This window comes from Galleria mellonella, unplaced genomic scaffold, assembly GCF_026898425.1.
Source record: "Galleria mellonella isolate WM207_F2 unplaced genomic scaffold, CSIRO_AGI_GalMel_v1 utg64, whole genome shotgun sequence".
Classification (NCBI taxonomy): domain Eukaryota; kingdom Metazoa; phylum Arthropoda; class Insecta; order Lepidoptera; family Pyralidae; genus Galleria; species Galleria mellonella.
This window is the reverse complement of record NW_026442133.1, coordinates 7,347,729-7,371,010: the sequence shown is the minus strand read 5'-3', so window position 1 is coordinate 7,371,010 and position 23,282 is coordinate 7,347,729. Positions and strand designations below refer to the sequence as shown.

The window sequence follows — 23,282 nt, the reverse complement described above, 5'->3', positions numbered from 1 at the left end:
CTTACAATAATTTGTATGTATAACATAAGTATAGGTACATATATTGTATTAAGCGGCGTTGGTGTCTACGCGCAAAGCCTCTGCGCAAGTTTCACGACCCGCCCGCACCCTATCGAGGCTGGATGGGAAACCCTTGTTGACAGCAAACAGTCGCCCTTAGCCTGTTTTTACCGTAGCACCCATCGATCCACACCGTTTTGTACAACGAATATCGGTCACCAAGTTAATTATTTGATATAGTGTATAGTTACAGTGCTTTTTACGATGTCCTTCGATAAAGATGAACTTCGCGATGAGTAAGTATTTATCGAATCTTTAATGTTTATTGAGTTCGGTAGACGTTGGATATTGGTATATTTCCTAATTATATGATAACATCTATTAATTTATTTGTTAAACGTCAATTGGATAAGTACTTACCTATAACTCAAAAACCACTACAGTTATGATTTATGTAGATTTATAGGTATTATGGCTAATGTATTTAGAAAATTAGGAAACAAATGAAATGTGCCCAAGAAAAGAATTTCTGAAATAATTAAATATACCTATGTAACAGGTACTACTTCTGCTTGTACCCATCGTGAAACTTTATTTTTTTTATGTGACTTGGAATAACGAGCTGGCGGTCTACCTCATGAAAAGTATTAATATATCCAATATACAGGGCCAACATCATAGACTTTAGAGAATATATTGTGATATCTATGGTACTCTTCAAGTGTTATAATTTGTGAGGATTAACGGTTATACCTCCGTATCCTTTAATTTTATTGTCATATTTCACATTGAAATAGAAATAAACCTATGCGTACGCCACTGCTTGGCTTCCCTAATACGAGTAGTGTAGAGGTAACTCTGCAAATGACTTTTATATAAAGACTCATTATGATATTTATTTCGTCTTTCTAATATTTTTTTTGTACTATAAATCAGGATCAGAACGAAAAATAAATTTTTAGAGCATTCAAATTGTTATTTAAAGTATACAAGTATATAGGTCGTATCCGTATTATTAACAAGTAATAACACGTGTGTATCAAGCATCCATGTTTATCGTGTTTTGAATTTTCAAACATTCCTTGTTAGGTTTTATACAGGCACAGACAACTTTTAATGAAATATCTGTGTGTTGCCACAGTATAAGACCTTATACTACATAAGACCTATTTATAATACAATTACCTAATTGGTTTGTATTATGTTTTACCTACTATTATAAAACGTATAAAGTGGCGCCCATTAATAAATAAGGAGACGTTAATAATTTTGTACCCGACGGCTATGAGCCATGGTGTTAAAAAAAATTCGTTGTGATCGCTGAGCGTTAAATACCAGTAGTTGTGCGTCACAATAAATAAATGGGTGCTCAATTTAGAAGAACATAGTGTGCAAATTGTAGCGAAATTCATTGTCAATTAATATGTATGCATGGATGTTGTGCATTTTTTATGAAGAAAAGTACATCAAAATATAATATTATAAACAAGTATTCCCGTTGGAATGTATGTTACAAAGCGCTCCTGCCTGAGGTATAACTTTTTTTTTATGCCACTTAGAATGGCAAAAAAGCTGACCCACCCACCTGATGGAAAGTGGTAACAATCGGCTATAGACATGAACAGTCCCATGGACATGCCAGAATATACTGTTTCGTCCATATAAATAAGAAAAACAGCGAAACAAATAAAATAAAAAAAAAAGATACCTTTCATGCGTTGCCATTCCAGATACAGATAATTTCTATAGTTTTATGGTACTGTCATCTCCTGAACCAATCAATTTCGTAAAGTGTTTTTAAAATAATCAGAAAGGTGATAGATAATTCAATATTGATACATAGGTACACGTTGTTTTGACATGCGTTTGTAATTAAGTACGAAAATATTAATTCCAATTATGACAAGAAAGGGCCGTTCATAGAATATTCTTATAAGATCTATTGTTCTTCCTGTGTCAATGATGATGTAAAGAAATCTTTATCAAAGATATATAGAATTTTCAACCGACTTAAAAAAGAAGAATGTTGTTGATATCGGTTCATTTTTTATGTTTGTCACCTCATAAATCCGTTAGTTCTAAATCGATTTGGAAAATTCTTTTTTTTACCTGAAACAATATAACAAATTGGCATCATGGGAATTTAATGAAAATCAATTCAGTTTTTAGATCAAAATAACTGGTTTTGGCACAATTGAATTCGACTTTTTTTGTGGGACACAATCTTTAATTATTGTGCATGTGGTAGTTGGTAGTATGAATAATAAAAATCTCCAGGTGATCTCTTATAATAGGTACATTGTGTTGATCGTAAGATAACAATAGCTTGACAGTTACCTATAGCGGTAGTGCAACGGCCCTTTTAAGAAAGTTTTTTCAATTACATTGTACCTTCTTTCGGTTGATAACTCTACTATCAATAGTTAAGGTCATAATATTATTTAAAAACGTATTACCAACTCACAATAAAAACAATATCATGGGAGTGTCTCGTAAGCAAATTATTTCACATAAAAATAAGAAACATTCGTACAACTTAAAAAATCTCTGAAAAATCATTGTATATATTGTATGTATGCATACATACTAAAAAAAATTGAGCAGCAAAAATGTAATCATTAATTTTGTTAAATTATGGTAAAATAAAAAATCAAGATCGTATACTTACATGACGTTAACGTTGACATTGTTACAACAATGATGTCAATAGGTGCCATTCCTATAAACTTAGCCTAATATTTTAATTTACAATTTCGCAAAATTACTCTTTTATGGACCATCATAAGCTATATTTATAATATTTTTTTCATTAGAATAAAAATTTCGCTATGATCTTGAATTGAGTTTTTAATTTTAGAGATAGGTTTAGAGAAATGGCGCCAATCGACATCATCGTTGTAACAATGTTAACGTTAATATCATGTAAGTATACGATCTTGATTTCTTCGAAACGAGTATACAGTAAATACCTATTCTGTGAACCCCGTTAAAATCGCTTGACTGTATGCTGGCAGTTGAGTAGAGAGGCTTCCTTCATTGTTCATTTGATAATACCACAGTAGTCCGCGCTCAATGGATGGCGACTTCGCACGTTGTATCAGATGACATTACAGTTGCGATCGTACATCATTTCGACGTCTGTTATTGCTCGTAATTATTATAGCAAACTAACTACTTGATATTTGAAAGCTGATCTGATAATACGTGGCAAACAGCTAGTGAGCGTTACGTGTGTTATTCTTGTTTATTTTTTATTTTATATTATTAAATTGTGTAAATATTTCCGTGCGACATTACGCTTTGAAAGTGAGTATTTATCAATACAAGGACAACGACATAATGTAAATCTGCACATTCCATTTTTCCTTTAAATGCAATCAAGAGATTATAGTAAACTTCTATTTTTGTTTAAGATTTTAAAATATATTATTAATTATATTTACTTGTAAGTATCACAATAAATTAACAAAAATTACAAGTACTTATAATAATAATTTTATTAGGAAAATCAAGAATGTCAGGCTAGTCAGGAAGACTTCAATTGGATTACACATGTAGTTTTTTTGTATGTTATAATTTACCGATTTTGAGTATTCTTTAATAATTTAAATATTTACACCTTTGTTGTTATTATACTATATGTTTCAAGGATGAAATTATTTTTTCGTGAAACAAAAAATGTTAAAAGTAACAAGAATTGTTAAAAGTAAATCTAAACAAAATAATAATAACATGGGTCGTGATAATAAATAATTCAGAGAGAATGAATACTGAAAAATATAATAGAAAGTATAGTGGTACTGTACTGAAATATTCGTATATTAGGCATATTTCTAATTAGGTCGAAATCTTTTATTTCCATTTTAAATTGTTCTAAATGAAAATAAAAAAACGACATTTTATTTCCTCTTTATTTCACTCTAGTTTTTGAATTTTTATACTTGGTAGTTTTTAATATAAATGCGATATAATAATAATAATAATAATTCTTTATTTGGAACAAAAACATTGATTACAATAGAAAAACGTGACAAAGGACGAGCTTACGACCGGCTAGGTTATTAGATTTGTTAACGGCTTTTGTCTTTACAAATATATTTAATTCATAAGACAGACTTGTAGCACAACATTCACAGCAAGTTATTTTTGACAAGTGGTTATATTGGAATTACCTACTTAAAACTATTAGGGAAAACCAATAAAACAAATGCAAAGTAAAAACATTGCTACTAATATACTTATATGTTTATTACTTAGGTGTCTATAAGTTTTTACTTTATTAAGTTTGAGAATGAATGGAATAAATACATTAACAAGTACGAGGACTAATATTGTTCGTTATAAGATAGTAAATAAGCAAGTGACCTTTAGGTATATGGGTAATTATTTTCTGGTGTGAAAATAAAAGCTTTTAACATTTTTAATATTTGCGTTATGTATTGTCAATATGTTTATTAATAATTAATATTTTTAAAAATCCTCAAGTTGCTGTAAAGTTTCCATTTAAGCATGAACTTATATATGAAAGTTATAAATATGTAAGGTATCCGCAGTATTCTGTGATATGACGGCGTTAATTAAGCTAGGTTTACCAGAAAATATTTACAGAAAATATAATATATTGAGGTACTTTTGTAAGTCGCCATTAGTTTTTTAAGGGTTTTTTAGGAATAAGGTACGACCGTAGGTCTAGGTAGTTAGTTGAGGTAGGTTCTTAGTTGAGGTGTCATTCCCAATCTTTAAAATGTATGTCTATATATATATATATTATTAATAACAATTTTATCGGTTTTTATTTTTATCTATGATTTGAATCTCGTTAATATTATTACTTGCTGAAAATTATACATATGGCAACGAAATAAAAAATAAATAACACAACATGACTCGATTTAACCGCTACGATTGATGCGAATAAAATGTAAAAAATTGTGAGATCTTTTCTGTCAACAATAATTAACTGACTAGGTAGTATTATATTTTAACAGACGGTTGCCTTGTGTGTCACGTTATGGTGTAAACTGCCATGAGAAGCAAATTGAAAAAGTTTAATTATATCTATCTGCCAGCGCACCGATTCACTAACTGACTTAAGTGTAAACGATATTATTTACTTTCTAGTAACAACAAAAGTATAAAGAAAGTATTTATTCAATCTAAACAAACAACAACAACTCACTACTTTCTTCAGTACTAAAGAGATCAAACGATTTTATATGCTCGTTTTTGGATATAAAAAAATGTAAGCGAACGGTGGAAATTTAACTTACATAATGAGGTAGATTCTGTGGCACCATTATCTAAATTTATTTTTTAAATGAAAATTTTAATTTGAGACCATAGCGAAACCTTTACCTTAAGGACTAATATTAATGAAATTTCTACTACATTTTAGTTAAAATTTTTATTAATTTGATATATGGTGGTCCATAAAAAGTATTTTGGTGTAACTATCAAACTCAAATATTAATTTTAAGATAGGTCTAGAGAAAAGCGTCAAAGAATCGGCCCCGATGTCTCTACTAGTATGAATATAGACTCAATAGTACTTGCGATCAATTATAAAGTTGCAATCAGAATAAAAAATCTTTCATTTTTAGGTATATATATATATATATATATATATATATATATATATTCCGGGGGCGCTTTTCTCTAGACCTATCTTTACTAACTTTATACTAATATAATATAATATATATATATATATATATATATATATATATATATATATATATATATATATATATATATATATATATATATATATATATATATATATATATATATATATATATATATATATATATATATATATATATATATATATATATATATACTTATATATACTTATATATGCTGGGACCTTTTACTAAGTGCATTTATTTAGGTACGTTGTAGGTATATAAGTACGCTATCAACAAGCACACCTTTACAAACACTTTATAATCAAAACATAGTTGCGTAGTGAAATCATTAGAAAAAAGTACATAGTCTAGGTACTTATCGTAGGTTGTTCAAACATTATAGATACCTATGTTTGTATCAGCTTTGACATATCGCAGCTGCAAATTGTCGTTTATTTGCTAACTGAAATGAGTTAAGCGAGCCTTGAGGGTATTATTTGTAAATATTTAATAGGAAACATGTACAGCTGTTTTCTGAGTTAAACTTGACCGATAGAGTATCTACTGATAACCTATAGCGATATAATTTTAGCCAAATAATTTTAATCACATAATATTGCATTACTATATTATTCCTAATAACAATTACGTTTTTGAGACTAATGAAAAAGATTTACATCTGTCATCAATTTTATAGTAGGTATAAAATAATAAATTATGTTAATGTTGAAATTAAATTGTGTCGATGATAGAGATTGTTGGATCTTGGTAGTAGAACATCATAAGTTATGTGAAAATACTTATACTATTTCCAAAAATTTTTATTTAACTAGTTTATATAATAATAATAATTATACATGTATTATATTGATAGACTATTCTTAAATATATTTTTATTAAAATTATAGTATAGTTGTTTTATATTTATTTTATTTTTAATAGGTCAAAAGTTAATTATTATAATTCTGTGTTGTATTAAACAATTACAATAAAAATATCTTGTTTTCTTGTTTAGTGTGATATATTAAAAGGCTCCGAGTTGTCGCATGTACACGTGGCTTTCCTAATTGTATCACTAGTAGAGTAGATGTTCTATTTACTGGTCGCAGAGCTACATATCAGACAGTTACATGTAGGTAGATAATGATAACTACTTGCTCAGATAAAATCATTACACTATAAGTAGATACCATCAATAGAGGTCTTACTGGTTACATGTTGGTGCAGCGATTCATCTTCTAATGATTGCACGTTCGATCTCAAAAGTATGTTTATGTTAATTTCACTGAATTTCTATAATAGTATATTTTATATATTTATAAGGTAGTAGCAAAGTACATAAGTTTTTTTGATCATAATGGAATAAGTTGAGATTTAGATTTAGAATATAAATTCATATTTTGATTATTATTTTAAAGTACATATTCTTATCTATCTCTGATGCAAAACGAAATTGCATTGGCTATTATGGATTGCTGCCACTAGACAATTTCATTTCATATTATTTCATTCTGGGAACTGAAGTTTATTTTTGACAAAAATACATGTAAGTCAATCAGACTATTTTGTGCAATTAAAATAATTTAAAATTATCTAAATAGTCGACGATGCCGTGTAACTGCGAAGTGGACGTGTCGAGTGGCCGTACAGAACATAACGTTGATTGCGACGTGAAGCTGCGTAAATCGCCCGCTGAATTCAATGAGCGTCACCCACACAGGAAGACGTATGACACCGACGAGGACGAACATATCGTCGATGACTGCGAACCAGTGCACCCAGATGTTGTTAGGTTATTTATTTTTCTTTTATTTATTTTATTTTTATAATTAAACCAAAATGTACGCGATTATCGTCGCTTGTATTTTTATTTATACTTATTTATTTTATCACAACAACATTTTGCCAGGTAGGTAGAGGGAACTGAGTACGAAAAGCTTGCATACGTTTGATTTATCCACTTTTATAGCTCGTGCATATATGCCAGTTTTTTTTACAACACAGGAGGCAAGCGAGCATGCGGCTCACCTTGTGGTAAGTGATTACCGCCGCCCATGATCATTCTTTCTTTTTTCTTTCTCTTTTCTTGAAGGTTATGTTGTCGTATCGGTTCAGAAATATTGCTGCTGAAAGTTGATTCCAAAGAGTGGTTGTGCGTGGAAGAAAGTGCCTTAAAAAACGCACAGTGGAGAACCGCCACTCGTCCAGATGGTTGAGATGAAATTTTAATTTATGGCGGGTTGTACGATGGTGAAAATCAGCAGCAGATATCAATCCGAACAATTCCTCAGAGCACTCCCCATGATAAATTCGATAGAAGATGCACAGAGATGCAACATCTCTGCGCAGTTTCAGTGGGTCGAGCCGAACAGTAAGGCGCCAATCGTTAACAATTCGAGCTGCCCGGCTTTGAATGCGGTCTAACGGAAGGAGTTGGTACTGTGGCGCTGCTGCCCATAGGTGAGAACAGTATTCCATATGTGGCCTCATTTGAGCTTTATACAATTTCAGGCGGTGTTCCGGCGTGAAATACCGTCTCACCCTATTAAGCACCCCCAACTTTTTGAAAGCTAACTTAGCTTTTTCCTCCAGATGTCCGCAAAACTGGAGACGTCGCTAGATATATCGACGCCAAGAATCCCTAGATTCGACTTATTATCGAGGGAAGTGCCCTGAAAGTGTCACGTGTCCTGTATCTCCTGATACGACAAATGGTGTCTTTTTTGCGGTGAACGTGCAGACTTGTGTCTTCTTAGGGTTGAAGTGAACAAGATTGCGGTCGCCCCAGATCAAAACTTGATCGAGTGAGTTTTGGAGATTTCTTTATTTCTCCATATTTTATCCGAACGTTATAGGTAAATGTAAGCCTCCCTAGGTACCTGCAAACTTCCATTTTTTCAACGTTTTTACTATTTAAAACTAACGCTTAGTTAGTTGTTTACCATTTACTTAGATTTCACATACATATAGGTACTACGTATGCCTTACACTGCTTTTAGAAGTGTGGGGTTGCCACTATAGAATCACTATATCCCATCTGTTATCGGTTCTTTGAGTTGTGTAGTTAGCCTATTGCCATTTTACATAACAGATCGGTTGTAATATCGGTCACTTTATATCCTTTGCAAACATTTTTATTTCGGTCTCTTGATAGAATTCGAAACGAATTGCGTATCAATAAAAAAAATCACCCTTAAAAACCCAACTGACTCCGGAAAAAAAAATAGAATAGGTTTTTCCATTTTTTTACTATAAAACATAGTGGCGAGGTTATATATACCTATTAAAGAGGGATGATGCTCTATTTATACTCTAACGATAACACTAAAATACACTCTGTATTGCTTTCACTAGGGCCTATAACTAATTATATTTTTTCTCATAAGAGTCCATATTATACTCATATATATACGAGTATATACCTAGGTATGTTTTAACATGCAAATAAAGAATTTAAAAAAATAGTATTACAAATGAATGTATGTTATTAATAAATAATAGATTTTTAAAATGGAACTTTGATATTGTCTACACTACTTAGTTTAGTTTTCACATAAATAGAGAATTCTCTATGGAGAATTCTATATGCACTAGAAAGGATTTAGAGCTTCCTCATACGACTATGTAGCCTCATACGGTATCATATAAAACTATATTTCAGAAAAAAAACATCATTGACAATGTGAACTCTTAGGACAATAGGCCATAGAAGTATGATATTTTTTAGGTGAATATAGATAAAGATTATTATTTACACAAATTTTTTCTTCATATTGTTGATTAGTAATTTTGCTTTAAAGTTTACATAGCGAGTTAATTTTTTTTGCATTGATTATGATTACGGGTTTTTTGGCGCCAAAATTATGTTTACTAAGATTATTGAATTTAAATGATCTATAATAAAATTAGTAAACAAAAATCTGTTACGTTTAACTTCAGATATATTTTAAGTCAAGCTCTGTAATGAATTTTAAACTGAAATACTTTGATTATGCTGCGACAAATTTGATCATTGTACGAAATATTTTTCAGGGATGTCCAATCTAACATACTCTATTATCCCTGTTCTATCGCAAGAGAAGATAGATATACAGTATTTAAGACTTGTAACGAATTGTTTGCCATCTTAGTATAATAGTATTTAATTTTCAATATTTTACCGTATAATTACGTTTTTGATTTTCTAAAGATTGACTGGGATGCTAATGTAATGTAATATGGTTAATAAAAAATAAATCAAAGTAATAAATATTAGTTGCTTTATCAACTTACTGAGTCGCCATTTAGCTGGAAATATAACTTATTAGTAAGTTTTTTATTCTCAAAGATTCAACGGTCAATTCTGCTCATACTCGTACAATATTAAATGAAAAATGAAATAAATACTTACGTAATAGCCTAAGATAGCATTAACTTACGTTTATTTTTCAGTAAATAGTAACCTCTTTTTTCTTATGTACAATAGGTATCCTGATGGAACAGTCCGGCTTCGTAATCCCAACATCGAGCTCATGGACCAAGATATACTATATCATCTGGCCCTCGGTAGTGGATCCCACGATCTTGTGGAAATGTTTGGTGACGTAAAGGTTTGTATTCTATCAAATTTTTTTAAACATAAATTCTTAAATTAAGCGCGGAAAATATATTCATAATTGTAAGACTACGGTAACCGCTTACCATCAGGTGGGTCGTATGCTTGTTTGCCACCTCAGTGGTATAAAAAAAGGACAAAAAATAATAGGTATTTTAAAAATGTGTTCCCCTTCCTGGAAATAGGACCACTAAAGATAGTATTTTTGAGAAATGGCCAAATAACAGTTTTGTGATACTGTTTGTGTGTGTAGATGTGTATATAAATTTACTTGGAAGTGTACATACATACGATTTGTATACAAATCATCATAGAATTGCAGTTTGATAGCAAATGTAAACACATAATATAGGGTACTCTAGATCGTGATAAGATTATCACCCTGATGTCATTGCTATAAAAGCAAATTGTGATAATTTTATAGGTTAATAATATATTGATTAATCTATTATAAACACAATTATGCTTTATTAACGATTTATTTACTATTGAAAGATTCGATTGCGACTGCAAACTATACTGAGAGCTAAGTTAAGCGAACCTAACTATCAATTTAGCATTCATAACTGCGCCGTTTTTCATACGTCAGTTCACATTGCTAACTACACTATGAACTAACTGATTTACGAGAGTTAGGTAACTCGACAATGCCAGTTTCTTTGTGCGGCAATTTGTTCTTAGTTTTTGTGTGAACCCAGAAAGTTTTTTTTTAAAATAGCTCACTAAGGTAATTGATGTTTTTTTTATGGATGATAATGGAATATGAATCCCGTCTGCGCGGCGTAAATGCACACTGGCAAGGTACCAGTGGTCGATGATAGATAAGGATGGAAGCAGGTCAGGTAGCCCCTTTAGATGAATTCATTAAGCATTAATTACGGCGGTCTCTAGAGGAAACCGCATGGAGATCGACCTGAGTGGGTATATATTGCTAGCAATAAAGGCGCTGGTCATTGTGACAATTCCTTTTCCCCTCTCCAGTTAATTAGTTAGTTAAGCTTAGCTCTCAGTATGGGCTGCGTTTTAGCTCTGAATAAAATAAACCTTTTGCTCGTAGTTCGTGTGTATGGGCGGAACACCAAAACGTATGGAGCAGTTTGCTTATACAATCATGGCTGAGATTGGCCACAAGTTGCCATGTGGCACCACGTTACAAGACATCAGTCAGTTCTCCTACCGGTACTCGATGTACAAAGTTGGCCCTGTGCTTTCAATTAGTGTAAGTATATATGACACACACATATTGTTATGTTCGTATATTTGTATAAATTAAACAGAGATAGTGGAAAGCATTAACAATTCTAATGACGTATAAGATAAAAAGTTTCCACGACTTTATGCACGTAACAGCTGGTTCCCTCTGCTTATCACATAATTATCCGTGATTTTTTTTTTATATAACCTCATCCTTATTTTATAAATAAATCAAAAGAAAAATATAAGTAAAATTAAACACAAATACAAAATATAGAATTATAAAATATTTTAGGGTTAGTTATTAAACTATTAAAAAAACGCAGTATTCTGAAACAAGTGCACGTGTGGAGAACACATATGCTCGTAATGAATCTTACTCGAAATTAGTATTTCTTTTTAAAATATATTGGGTTTAATTCAATAATTTAAATCGCTACTTTTTTGAGAATTAAAGTATTGAATTATTTTATTTTTATTTTAAGGGCTTTTACCTTCTTCAAATATATCACTCATATCGTATCCTGAACTGCTTTCTGAGATAAGTTATTATTTACTTTTATAAATAAACATTTTGAATATTGAATTAATAATTTGTTGAAGAGTACGGAGACACGAATACATATAATTACAGGTATTCCATATGAATTGCGAACTTTTAAAAGGAGCAATAATGACAATAATTGATAATTTTGTAAGGTTTCCGTAGTATTATCACATTATATAGCTTAATATCATTCAAAAGAATCATACCAAATTAGGTAGGTAGGTAGCCCAAATTACATTTTATACCTTTTATTGGTGAAAATCTACAATTATTATATGTATTTAGCTTAGATAAAAAGTGCATCAACTAGCTAGCTAGCTCTTTAAAATTATGAGTTACTACCTATTGCTTGCCACTCGTCACGTAGCCGAAATATGTTTTGGTACTAACCGTGACAAAAGTAGTATACCAAATTGCATAGTGATCGATGAAGCCGTTAAGGCATTATAAGGTAACAAATAAATTCATTTTCACATTTATAATATTAGTAAAAATTGTAGTAAGTCTGTATTTGTATAGTAGGTACATCTACGATAATATTGTTAAGGATGCCCTAAAAATAATAACCTATTTAATTTTCTTTCATCGTTAAAATTCGTGATTGATCGTTTCTTGCTTCCAGTACTTTCTCAAATATTGATTCGCTTTTGAGAAAAGTAAGAATTTAGGTATTGCGTATTCATAATAATATGATGGATAAAGGCATATAACAACCAATCACCTCTGTTTCATTTATATCTATTTACTTCCCAGTCAGATTTTATATTATCTTTTAGAAAAAAAAAAACCCATTTGATAACTCGGAAAGCTCTTTGGTTATTTGGTAGAGAGTGTATGCTCTATTTTTTTTTATTAATGATAATAATGGTAACCCTGCCTGCGCTAATGGTATACACTGGCTGAGCATCAAAAATCTATTTCCTCTTACTCCAATATCAAGAAGGGTGATAAAAAACTTTTTTACTATAATATGAAATTTACGAGGTCTGGTGAAGATGAAAACGACCTGTTTTCTTCAGGTCGAGTGGCTGATCCTGACGAACTTATCAAGAATTAACTAATGGGTTCTAAGGGAAACCGTGTAAAGATGAATGAATTAAGGACTTTGGGCTTTTCTATTACTAAAAATCTATTTCCTCTTACTCCAATATCAAGTAGGTGCTATCGCACAAGGAAAGTGGATAAAAAACTTTTTTACTATAATATGAAATTTATTTAAATTTTTGTGGATAAATCTGCATATTGATTACGAAATACTAATATGTCCACCGATAAGTCAATAGATTTACAAGTATGTTAAACAGTAATGATGATATTCGTAATGAGATCGCAATTCACGCCTAATAATTGGGTTTTTATTAGATATCTAATTAGAAGTCGTTTGATGTGACTTTATTACATAAATTATCACCAGAGGGAGACTTTGTACAAAAGTCGATCGCTTGAGTACCTCTGTCCCATTCATGTTTCTACCGTGAAGCAGTTGTGTTTGCATGGCTGTGTTTCGATTTGAAGGGTGGGATATGGCGTGAATTTATAGGGTACAGAGGAATAACATCTGAGTCCTCAGGAATGGCAACGCATGGGAGGTATCATGGGCGAAACAGTATACTCTGTTATGTCCATGGTACTGTTCATGTCTATAGGCGACGGTTACCACTTTCTATCAGGTGGGTCGTCAGCTTGTTTGCCATTCTAAGTGGTATAAAAAAAATTAAATTAAAACACACAGTATTTCTAAGAATATTCTTAAGATTATTCGTTTCTAAGAATATTCTCCATATGTACACTAATGACCCCAATATGATCTGATTTGAAAGTAATAGGTATTGTAGGTAAAATATCAGTGGTTAAAAACTTTTGGAATAAGATATTTTATGTTTGCTTTCAGCATGGCATGGGTATACCTTCTGTGGGGATATTACTCCACGAAATCATTAAGCTAATGTACCACGCCAAAGTACGGGAACCTGTGTTCTTTAGAATCGGAACTTGTGGTGGTATTGGCTATGAGGGTGGCACCGTAGTGATTTCTGAAGAAGCAGTGGACGGAGCATTGAAGAACGTGCTAGATGTGGTACGGTTTTGATAAGCTTATACTAGTTTTTTTATATGTATAGAAATGTAATGTAATGAATGCAATAATAATTTTGTACAATATTATCTTTATATCAGACCATTACAAATGGTTTTCCTTTAAATAAAATTATATATCTAAATATATTTTGTGATTTCAGACTGTATTAGGTAAAAGCGTACAGCGTCCGGCCAAACTAGACCGCCGTCTAGCGCGTGAGCTAAAAGCATTAGCAGACCCCGAAGATCCATATGATACTGTTACTGGCAAAACCATGTGCACATATGATTTTTATGAGGGTATGTATAAAATCGGCACCTAAAATATTTTGGTAATTGTATGAATTTGATATTTATATCAACATAGTACTTTCATAATATTATGTCTCCCTTATCCTATATTACTCGTATTGTGTAAAATTTGCTGTTTATTTCATATTAATTAGTTAATTGGTGAATAAGGGTCATTACATGTTTATGGCCCGGTTTAATTTCTTTTTTTAAATAAAAACAAAAATTTAAAGCTCTCTTACATTAAGTGATATGCTAAATATAACGATGACCAATAATAGTTTTTTCAGTATTGTGTCGAGGTCATTTTGAAATTCGTTTTGTTATTTTCAGGTCAAGGTCGTCTAGATGGTGCCTTCTGTGATTTTACAGAAGCAGACAAGATGGAGTATTTAGAAAGTATTCACAAGGTTTGTATCGTATCTTTTGCTTTCCTTATACATCACGAATTTTATTGATTCATATGTTTTAAATAATGCAACCTCATATAATTAATTGTTATAGTTGTAGTTAAATAATAAATATTTTTTTTAAGGCGGGTGTGGTGAATATCGAGATGGAGTCATTGGCGTTTGCTGCCTTGACTCATCACGCCGGCATCAAAGCGGCAGTCGTATGTGTGACGCTCCTCGATAGGTTGAAGGGTGACCAGGTATAATAAACCTACTAGTTCTACTATGTTCGTTGCTCACTCACGTACCAATAGCTGAATAGAGTTTTTTTAATGAATGATAATGTAATGGTAGCCCTGCCCGCGCAAGCGGTGCACCAGTCAGGGATGATTGTTGTAGATGAAAAGGCAGGTCAATTAAACTATCGTGACAAACTCAACGCTAAATTAGTCAGCATGGTTTCCAGGGAGAACCGCGTGGAGGTCGATCTGATAGGGTATATTGATAGCAATGAGGACTAACCTCTTCATTGCTAACAATCTTTTCCTCCAGTTGAACAGATTTGAATGAAATTGGTACATGAATATATTTTATCTTAACCCTGAATCACGCAAGCAAAGTAGCGGGAAACAGCTAGTTTGTAATAAAAGGTATACTGAAAAGTATGGAATATACCTATACATAAAGGTGTGAAAGTCATTTTAGTTCCAACTATATTCATTAGACTTGTAGATAGAAAAAATATAGTATTATTAGTGAATAACTCCACATGTTTTGCGAGCTTATTAAAATTACGTGTCTCATTGAAAAATGGATTTGCGTCGAGAACATTTTCGCGCTAAGATTTTTTTACGATTTTAAGTGTCGCCTGAAACTGGACGAATCATACGATAGACTTCACCGATAGGCAACCGTGTACCGTTGGTATAATGAATTTAAGCGCGGTCGACTAACTTTGAGGGATGAAGAATGAAGTGGTCGCCCTTTGACGGCTGTTACGGTAGAAAACGTGCTAGCAGTAAAAAATTTGTCCAAGATAATAGACGAGGTACATACCAAGAGATTTAGCATATACTGTAGATTGGATCAGGAAACCTTCACGAGATTCTATACGTGCATCTACGGGTGCGGAAGATAGTTTCACGCTGGGTGCCGCACAACCTCACCGATGTTAAGAAGCAGGCAAAGTTGGAATGGTGCCATGATATGAGAGACAAATTTGAAGCAGGCTTATCTTGGCGTGTTTACGATATCGTTATAGGTGATGAATTCTGGATTTATCAATACGATCCAGAAACAAAGCGCTAGTCGACGGTTTAGGTGTTTCAAAACGAATCAACGCCTACCAAAGTAAAGCGACCGAGAAGCGGGGGGAAGATTTTGATCGCGAGCTTTTTCAATTTACTAGCTACTTGGTGTCAATTCCTTTACAAAACCGAATTAGCAATTTTTTTAGATTTAATCTAATCGACAGTCATTCTCGTTATTAAAATTAGACCATTTTTAAAAATGCAAGTTAAGTAAATGCTACTTTAGGCAGTGGTCATTTAGTTTTATTTTTATTGGGTGTGATTTTTTTTCCAAACAGATACAACATCCATATTGACTACCTAGTCGACTAGATTAATATTAAAATATTAAAGCCAATCCTAATGTATTAACTCGACTATTTTTTGATATAATATTTTATGAAATTTATAGGTGCTAGCTCCTAAGGAAGTACTGGACGAGTGGCAACAACGCCCAACGAAACTTGTTTGCCGCTATATTAAAAGGTATTATGAATATTTCAATATGTTTATAATGTAAATAAAACTAACAAAACTGTCTCTAATTTTATATCTAGTTTTATGGGAGATATATTTGTCGATCGATGATTTTTAGATTAAGAACATTCAAAAGTTATGTTTCGTGAAAAATTATATCTATTGATATTGAAATAAGCATGAGTACTTACATTAGATTAATTTAGGAGTCAATATTTTATACATCCAACCTACAAATTATCGCCTTTTTGTCAACTTTAAATACTTTCGCTCTCTCTATTGTTGGAACTTTGTCAATTTAGAAATAATTTTGGCGAGAAATATTTAAGATGTTTTCAAAGTTCAAAGCAAACACTATTTACCAAGTACTTGTTCGATTGATCTAGTTACAATAATAGTTTGGATTATAAGTACATCTAGATGGAGCATTGATTGTTAAAATACGGATAGCCTATAAACTTTGCGAAGCCGCTTCAACTTACTAGTTATAGACATACTTCCTGTGCTGTCTTTGGAAGTTGATGTATTTGTTAGATACCTATAGCGTATGATATTAAGCAGTAACCTAGCAGTGGTAAAGCACTTGCTCTGGTATGGCATTAAATATAAGTGTTGCCTTATTGTTTTTAAAAAAATTTCAGTGCATAATTAGAACATGATTTTTATATTTTAATAATATTGGTATGTACAATGTTGTCGCTTTACAGATATCTTCAAATGAAGGGTCGCTTGTCATTAGACGGTCATGGCTCGGTTGCTGTGAAGAGTCCACGTCGTTTTAAGTTGGTGCAACAGGAGTCGGAGAACTACGATTAATGTGTACTTCACAAATTATATATTTTAGTAGTGGTTTCATAATGCTTTAATTAACAAGTACCACTATGAGTCATGCTTATTAAAATTAGCTTGGAAATTAAAGATTTAACGGCTTAATTTAGAGTAAATACTGTTTTTTTGTTCTACAACACGAAGTACATTATACATGTAATGTCAATATTGAATATTATAAGTACTATACAGATACTAATAGAATTTCCCAAATTAATATAACGGTAATTAATTTGAAATAAAAACTTTCCTCGTGGCCTAGTGGAAAAATGGCTAGTTTCTTATTAAAAGTCATAAATTTTGACTTGATACTGAATCAAGTGTTTTCCATGCACAAACGACTGTCAAGTTTACTAATTCTGACATTAACTTTAACCAGCTGATTTTATTTAATTACAATAATTAAAAAAAAATAAGTGTAAAAATTTATAAATTTTGTTTTCCAATTTATACAAGCTAAAAATTTTGTTACGTATACTCTAATGGAAAAGGGTTGTAAGCCTAATTGAAGTCTTGTTATTTTAAGTGATTCGAATATAACTTTTTTATTTTACTTGACTGTTTGTGGTACTGTATAGTCTGGACTATTGCACCTGTAGGTATTTATCTCAGAATTAAAAGATTCACGATGCTTAAAGGTTAAATGAAAAATTTTTGATATATAGTTAAAAAAAGAAAATATTTAAAAAATTGCATGTAAGAAACTATTTTAACGTTAAGCTTGGAATTTATTTGGGCTTATTGATGGGTTTTATTAATCAGTAGGTATACTTAATTTATATCAGGTATGTTTTTACATATTTTTACTCATGGTATAAATATGTAAGATAAAAATATTCAAATAGCTTTCCGTGCTTTCGGATTGCAGTTATAGTGATAATTTGTTATGTCTTTAGCTTTTTTTAAACATTGATGTACTTATTTATAATAAGTAGCAAAGATTTTTAAGAGTGTGAATTTTTTACAAGTTAAAAAGTGTGTTCGTAGATAGGCACTTTTCTATGTTTTTATTATATTTGTCTTTGTTATTTTATTAATTAGGTAATAATAAAATAAAGTATACGCGTCTCGCGACAAACACATTAGATATCAATAAATTTTCTAATAAAAAAAAAGAGTTGTAAATTGCGCTAAGTACCTATAGATGATTTTATTAGTAGTTCAACTGACAAACTCTAAAGACAAAATGGTTGCTTTTATTATTAATAATTATCTTCTACGATTCCTGGAATGAATGTCAACAGGATTATTAAAATAATAGGTGTTAAATATACCGACATTACTTACTAGCTACCATTATCGTAAAAATATATTCACCCACATATAACACGTTAGCTACAATTTGTAAAAATTGTAAACAGCCATAATTCCATTCGTTTAAAAATTGCTGCATTTTCAATATTACCATATATATAGAGACACCAAAAATATAAATAAGTTGAAAATATGAACTCCACATCTGAGTTACGACCACTTTTAAAAACGTGTTCTGTGAATTAGGTAAATGTTGTTTTTCTGAGAAACCGCGGTGTGGCTGTTTTGGAAGGATTTTCTGTGTATTTATTATTTTAATTAGTAAATTTTAGAGCTAACATTTCAGTATGTTAAGTATTGTTTGTTGTATATTAGTGGTATATATGATAGTTACAATTGAAATGTCTGCACTTAGGGCACATTGTGATCGTATGGAAGCTGAATTACCTAATGGGTACACAAATAGTATTAAGTGCCAATAAATTTATCTAAGACCTAATAGAAGTTATTTCTGTTGACATGTAAAAAAGGAATACTTTATCAAATATTCTTTTGCATATATAAACTTTCTAAGTAATAATACGTTCAATATTATTTATTTTAGGTATATACTCGTATAATCATTTAATGTCTTTTTTACATTTAGTATTGTTTATTTTGTATATTAGTTACATTATGGGAGCACTTAATATCATTCTATTATTATATAAAATAATATCCTATTATTGGAATATATAATATTTTTATATATATTACAATAAATAACTATTTCTTAGGTCGGGTTTTCACAATCGATGGCATGTCACAAAGCATGGATTTACATACAAGTTCGATAGCATATCAGGGCTAAAGTGATAATTCATGAGATTCCATAAGTCCGTCATATCTTATTATATTTACGGTTTTTCATTACCTATATATTGGACGAATTATTTGTAATTTTAATGTATACACTTTATTCATCCTATTAACTTAATATAATCAACTCATATCTAAGTATTTCGTATTTGTAAATTAATCTATCTATATATTAAAGATAGATAATATGCCAGAAATATAGAGCTGAAATTTAAAAAAATATTTTGTGGCAACAGCTTTATTCAACCTTACATAATAAATCAAAGTAATTTTGTTATCTCGTAATATTAGGTACATGTTACTAAATATACATAAGTCTAACTTTTACATTTATAATTGCGCAATTTTTTTTTTAAATAAGAAGTCCAGTTTAAATACGCGTTAAATATCATATAAATTAATTTACTACTTTGATATCTAATATAATCAATAGTAATTTTCTCACTGAGTTTCGTAAACTTGATCTACTTATACCTATTTGGACGGTCTAATCATAGTTAACAATATTTTGTTGTAATAGCGTAATTTTCCTTAGAATGTACCATTTCTATATTATAATTTTTATAATTTGCTATTATGTTTTACCCTGTGTTAGAAAGATTTGTGATAAATATAGGCAGTAGTTAAAAATACATATTATAATTATTAATAAAATTAAAATTAAGGACCATGACGGACAATTCATTTGTCGGCCATGATTGAGACATCCAAAATTGTTGAAACCCTAATAAATTTTATAGTTTGTATTATGATAAGATTTACAAGAGAATGTACAAGCTTATCTCGTTGTAGATGTTTAGATATATTATTTGTAAAGGTTTTTCAGGATGTTAAAACATTATGGTGAAAGTACTAAGGTATAATTTTTATAAGGATTTATTAATCGGGCCGACAGAAATAGTTTGTCAAAATGATTATCTGTATGCCATGTGCTTCCAAAAGTTTTTAAATTGTTGTTAATTAAATAATGCACAAAGTGTTGTTAGAGGATTTTCTAAGTTTTGTGGAATGTTGGATATTTATTATTTACTTTGTTTGTCGTCCACTACAGAATCCTAAATTGAAAAATAATTGTAATTTAGGCACGTGAAATTACTTATCCAAATATTACTTATATAGCATAAAGTGAATATAATAATGTTTGTGTAAAGACTTATGAAGAAAGTAACAAAACGAAATAGCAAGTGACAACGCATGAGGGATGTCCACTATTGGCCTCACAGTATATTTTATATTATTCATATAGGTGTTTATATCTATAAAAAACGCTTGCTACTTTCAATATGATGGAACTGAATGATTTATTTGCCATTTTATAATATACATATGTATATCTACATAGGTATCTTAGACTTTTTTTACAACATAGGGGGTAAACAAGCATGCGGCTCACCTGATAGTAAGTGATTACCGCCGCCCATGATCAACCACAACACCAACGGTAGACAGATAACAGATTATAGTAGGTATATAAAAATATTCAAACTTATTCAGAATTTTTTTGGAAATCGTTTAAAAAAAGATGTTCCTATCTTTTTTAAGATAAAAGCAAATGGAGGGGTTCAAATTTACTTAAGAATTAAAGGTCCGAAGTGACAGAATTATGTAACTACTTCAGTACGGAACTATTTCAGTACGGAACTCCGTAAAGTTGAAAGGTTTTTTTTTATAAAAATATACTACACATTACTCATCAGTTTTTGGTATACAGTACAGACAAAATGTGGTACAACGACTTAAGATTTCAAAATAATTAAATGGTTGTTTAAGGAATAGATACGGTGGATTATACAAAACATGACCTATTCATATTATCACAAGTCCATCAATAATATTGTTCATGGTATAATATGAAAATAATTTGTGAATATTTATGCAAACCTTTGTCTGTCAATTGATTAATATAGTAAGAATGAAAGTACGTATTAGGTATTTGTGTTGTAGGGAGAATTGGTCAGTTTCATGAACGTACGATATCATTACTAGGACTGGATTTTGGACTAAATATGCATGCGGAATAATATCAACAATAGTTTATATACCAGATGTATCGATGTATTGTAATTTTTCAACATTGAAATTAACATTGATTCCTAATTCTCATTTTTGAAGTTTATTGAAAATGCCATGTTTATAGTGAAACCAAGAAAATAACTACCCATATATATCTGCTTCTGAGTGTTTGTATATCATAGAGTTAGTAATATCGTTTTTTATATACTTATATGGGCAACTATAGGAAGTATCTAAAACTTTGTAAAAATTTAGTATTTTTCATTAAAATTCACCTTTTGTTAAAGGTGTTGTACCAACTTCATACATATCTGAATATTCGAATTGATACCTATGCCAACAGGATTAATTGTAAGCTATCAAAATATTAGCCAAATATTAATAATACTTAGGTCGAAATTTATATTTGTTTAGAATTAAAATCTATCAAAATATTAAACAGGACTTGAAATAGGTACGTATGCACGTACATATATTGTATCAAATCACAACCACAAGATTACTGTTTTTCGATAATTATTATGGAGTGGAAATGTGAATGAAATATAATATATATAAAATAAAATAAATATATAAACACGATCAAAAGTAATGGGAACTATTAGAAATGGGATGATTTGTCAATACCTTGATAATAAATTCAACATACATACTTATGTATGTATGTTGATTAAAGTTTAAGTAACAGATTTAATCCATCATCTTTTCATAATTACTGTAAGTAATTACTATTATTAATTAAAGAAGACCTAGATTAAAATATACAATAATGTAATATGAACAATAGATACATACTTTTAATATTATTCGATGTCGTTTTCTACTAATATATGCCACACTTAAAGTCAAAAGTTTGCTGTTGATTAGGAATAAGGATGAATTGATGATTAGTGTAATTATTTTGTAATTAATTATTTTGTTTAAACAATGACTTACTTGATAATAATAATAGATCGGGTATCAATTTAAATTCTTGAACATCTTATGTTTTATTTTAAAGTGTAAATTTCTTATAATTTATATAAATAAGCAAGACGATGAAATGATCAATCAATTTATGAAGGTCAAAGACATTACAATTGGTTAATATTTATTTGGTCGTAGATTTTATCGTCGGTTTCATGATACGAGAATAAGTGTTGCTAAATATTAATTATGCTTTGTTTAGTAATAAGTATATCTACACGATATAAATGTAGTCTACTAGCTACCTATTTTATGTTATTGCAATTACAGTTATCGAATCGAATGTATTTAGATATCACTAATTTGCGCAAAATTAATTAATATTATATCATTAAGAAACATATGTGTGTATTTCTCAATATTTAATCCACAGTTTTTATGTACATACTTTAAAATCACAATATATTTACTTATATCTATTAACTTAATAAATTAAAATATTAAGTATTGAAATAATTTCGTTTAAAATAGTGTCATGGCACCACATTCCTTCTAGATATGTTGAAATATACAATATGAAGGAATACTTATTAATGTAACAGTTATCAATAATTAAAAAACTGCAGACGTAGAATCGAATTAAACGCTTTACATAAATTATATCCATGTAACATAATATAAAAATTATGTACTGATATTTTTTGTTGCTTTGCATTGCTTGTTATTATTTAGTTTTATATATTTAGACAGTAAATTGAAGTGAAAACATATTCATCAAAGATAGAGAGGTTGTTCAGCAGAAGTACCTAATCGAAACGTTAACATCATAAAGTCAGTCTTAAATATATCTATATAAATTGTTAAGTACATTGCATTGTTGGTTATTCATATATATAATATAGTACATACTTATTAATAAATGAGCAAATAAGTTTT

At 30.2% G+C, this 23,282-nt stretch overlaps 1 protein-coding gene across 5 annotated transcripts; it reads left to right on the top strand.

Moving 5' to 3' along the window:
- Positions 1-142: 142 nt before the first annotated feature.
- Positions 143-23,281, top strand: LOC113512381 (uridine phosphorylase 1). Of its 5 annotated transcripts, none has more exons than XM_026896252.3 (10): positions 3,050-3,306; positions 7,229-7,419; positions 10,093-10,216; positions 11,279-11,440; positions 13,854-14,039; positions 14,200-14,338; positions 14,663-14,739; positions 14,865-14,981; positions 16,423-16,496; positions 17,195-23,281. In XM_026896252.3, exons 2-10 carry the CDS (start codon positions 7,235-7,237, stop codon positions 17,301-17,303), a joined length of 1,173 nt encoding a protein of 390 aa, XP_026752053.2. In that variant the 5' UTR covers positions 3,050-3,306; positions 7,229-7,234; the 3' UTR covers positions 17,304-23,281. The 5 variants fall into 5 exon arrangements, with proteins under 5 accessions (XP_031770744.2, XP_026752053.2, XP_031770745.2 ...); XM_031914882.2 differs by having other exon boundaries at positions 3,083-3,150; XM_031914884.2 differs by lacking the exons at positions 3,050-3,306; positions 7,229-7,419 and adding an exon at positions 143-296.
- The last annotated feature ends 1 nt before the right edge of the window (position 23,282 follows it).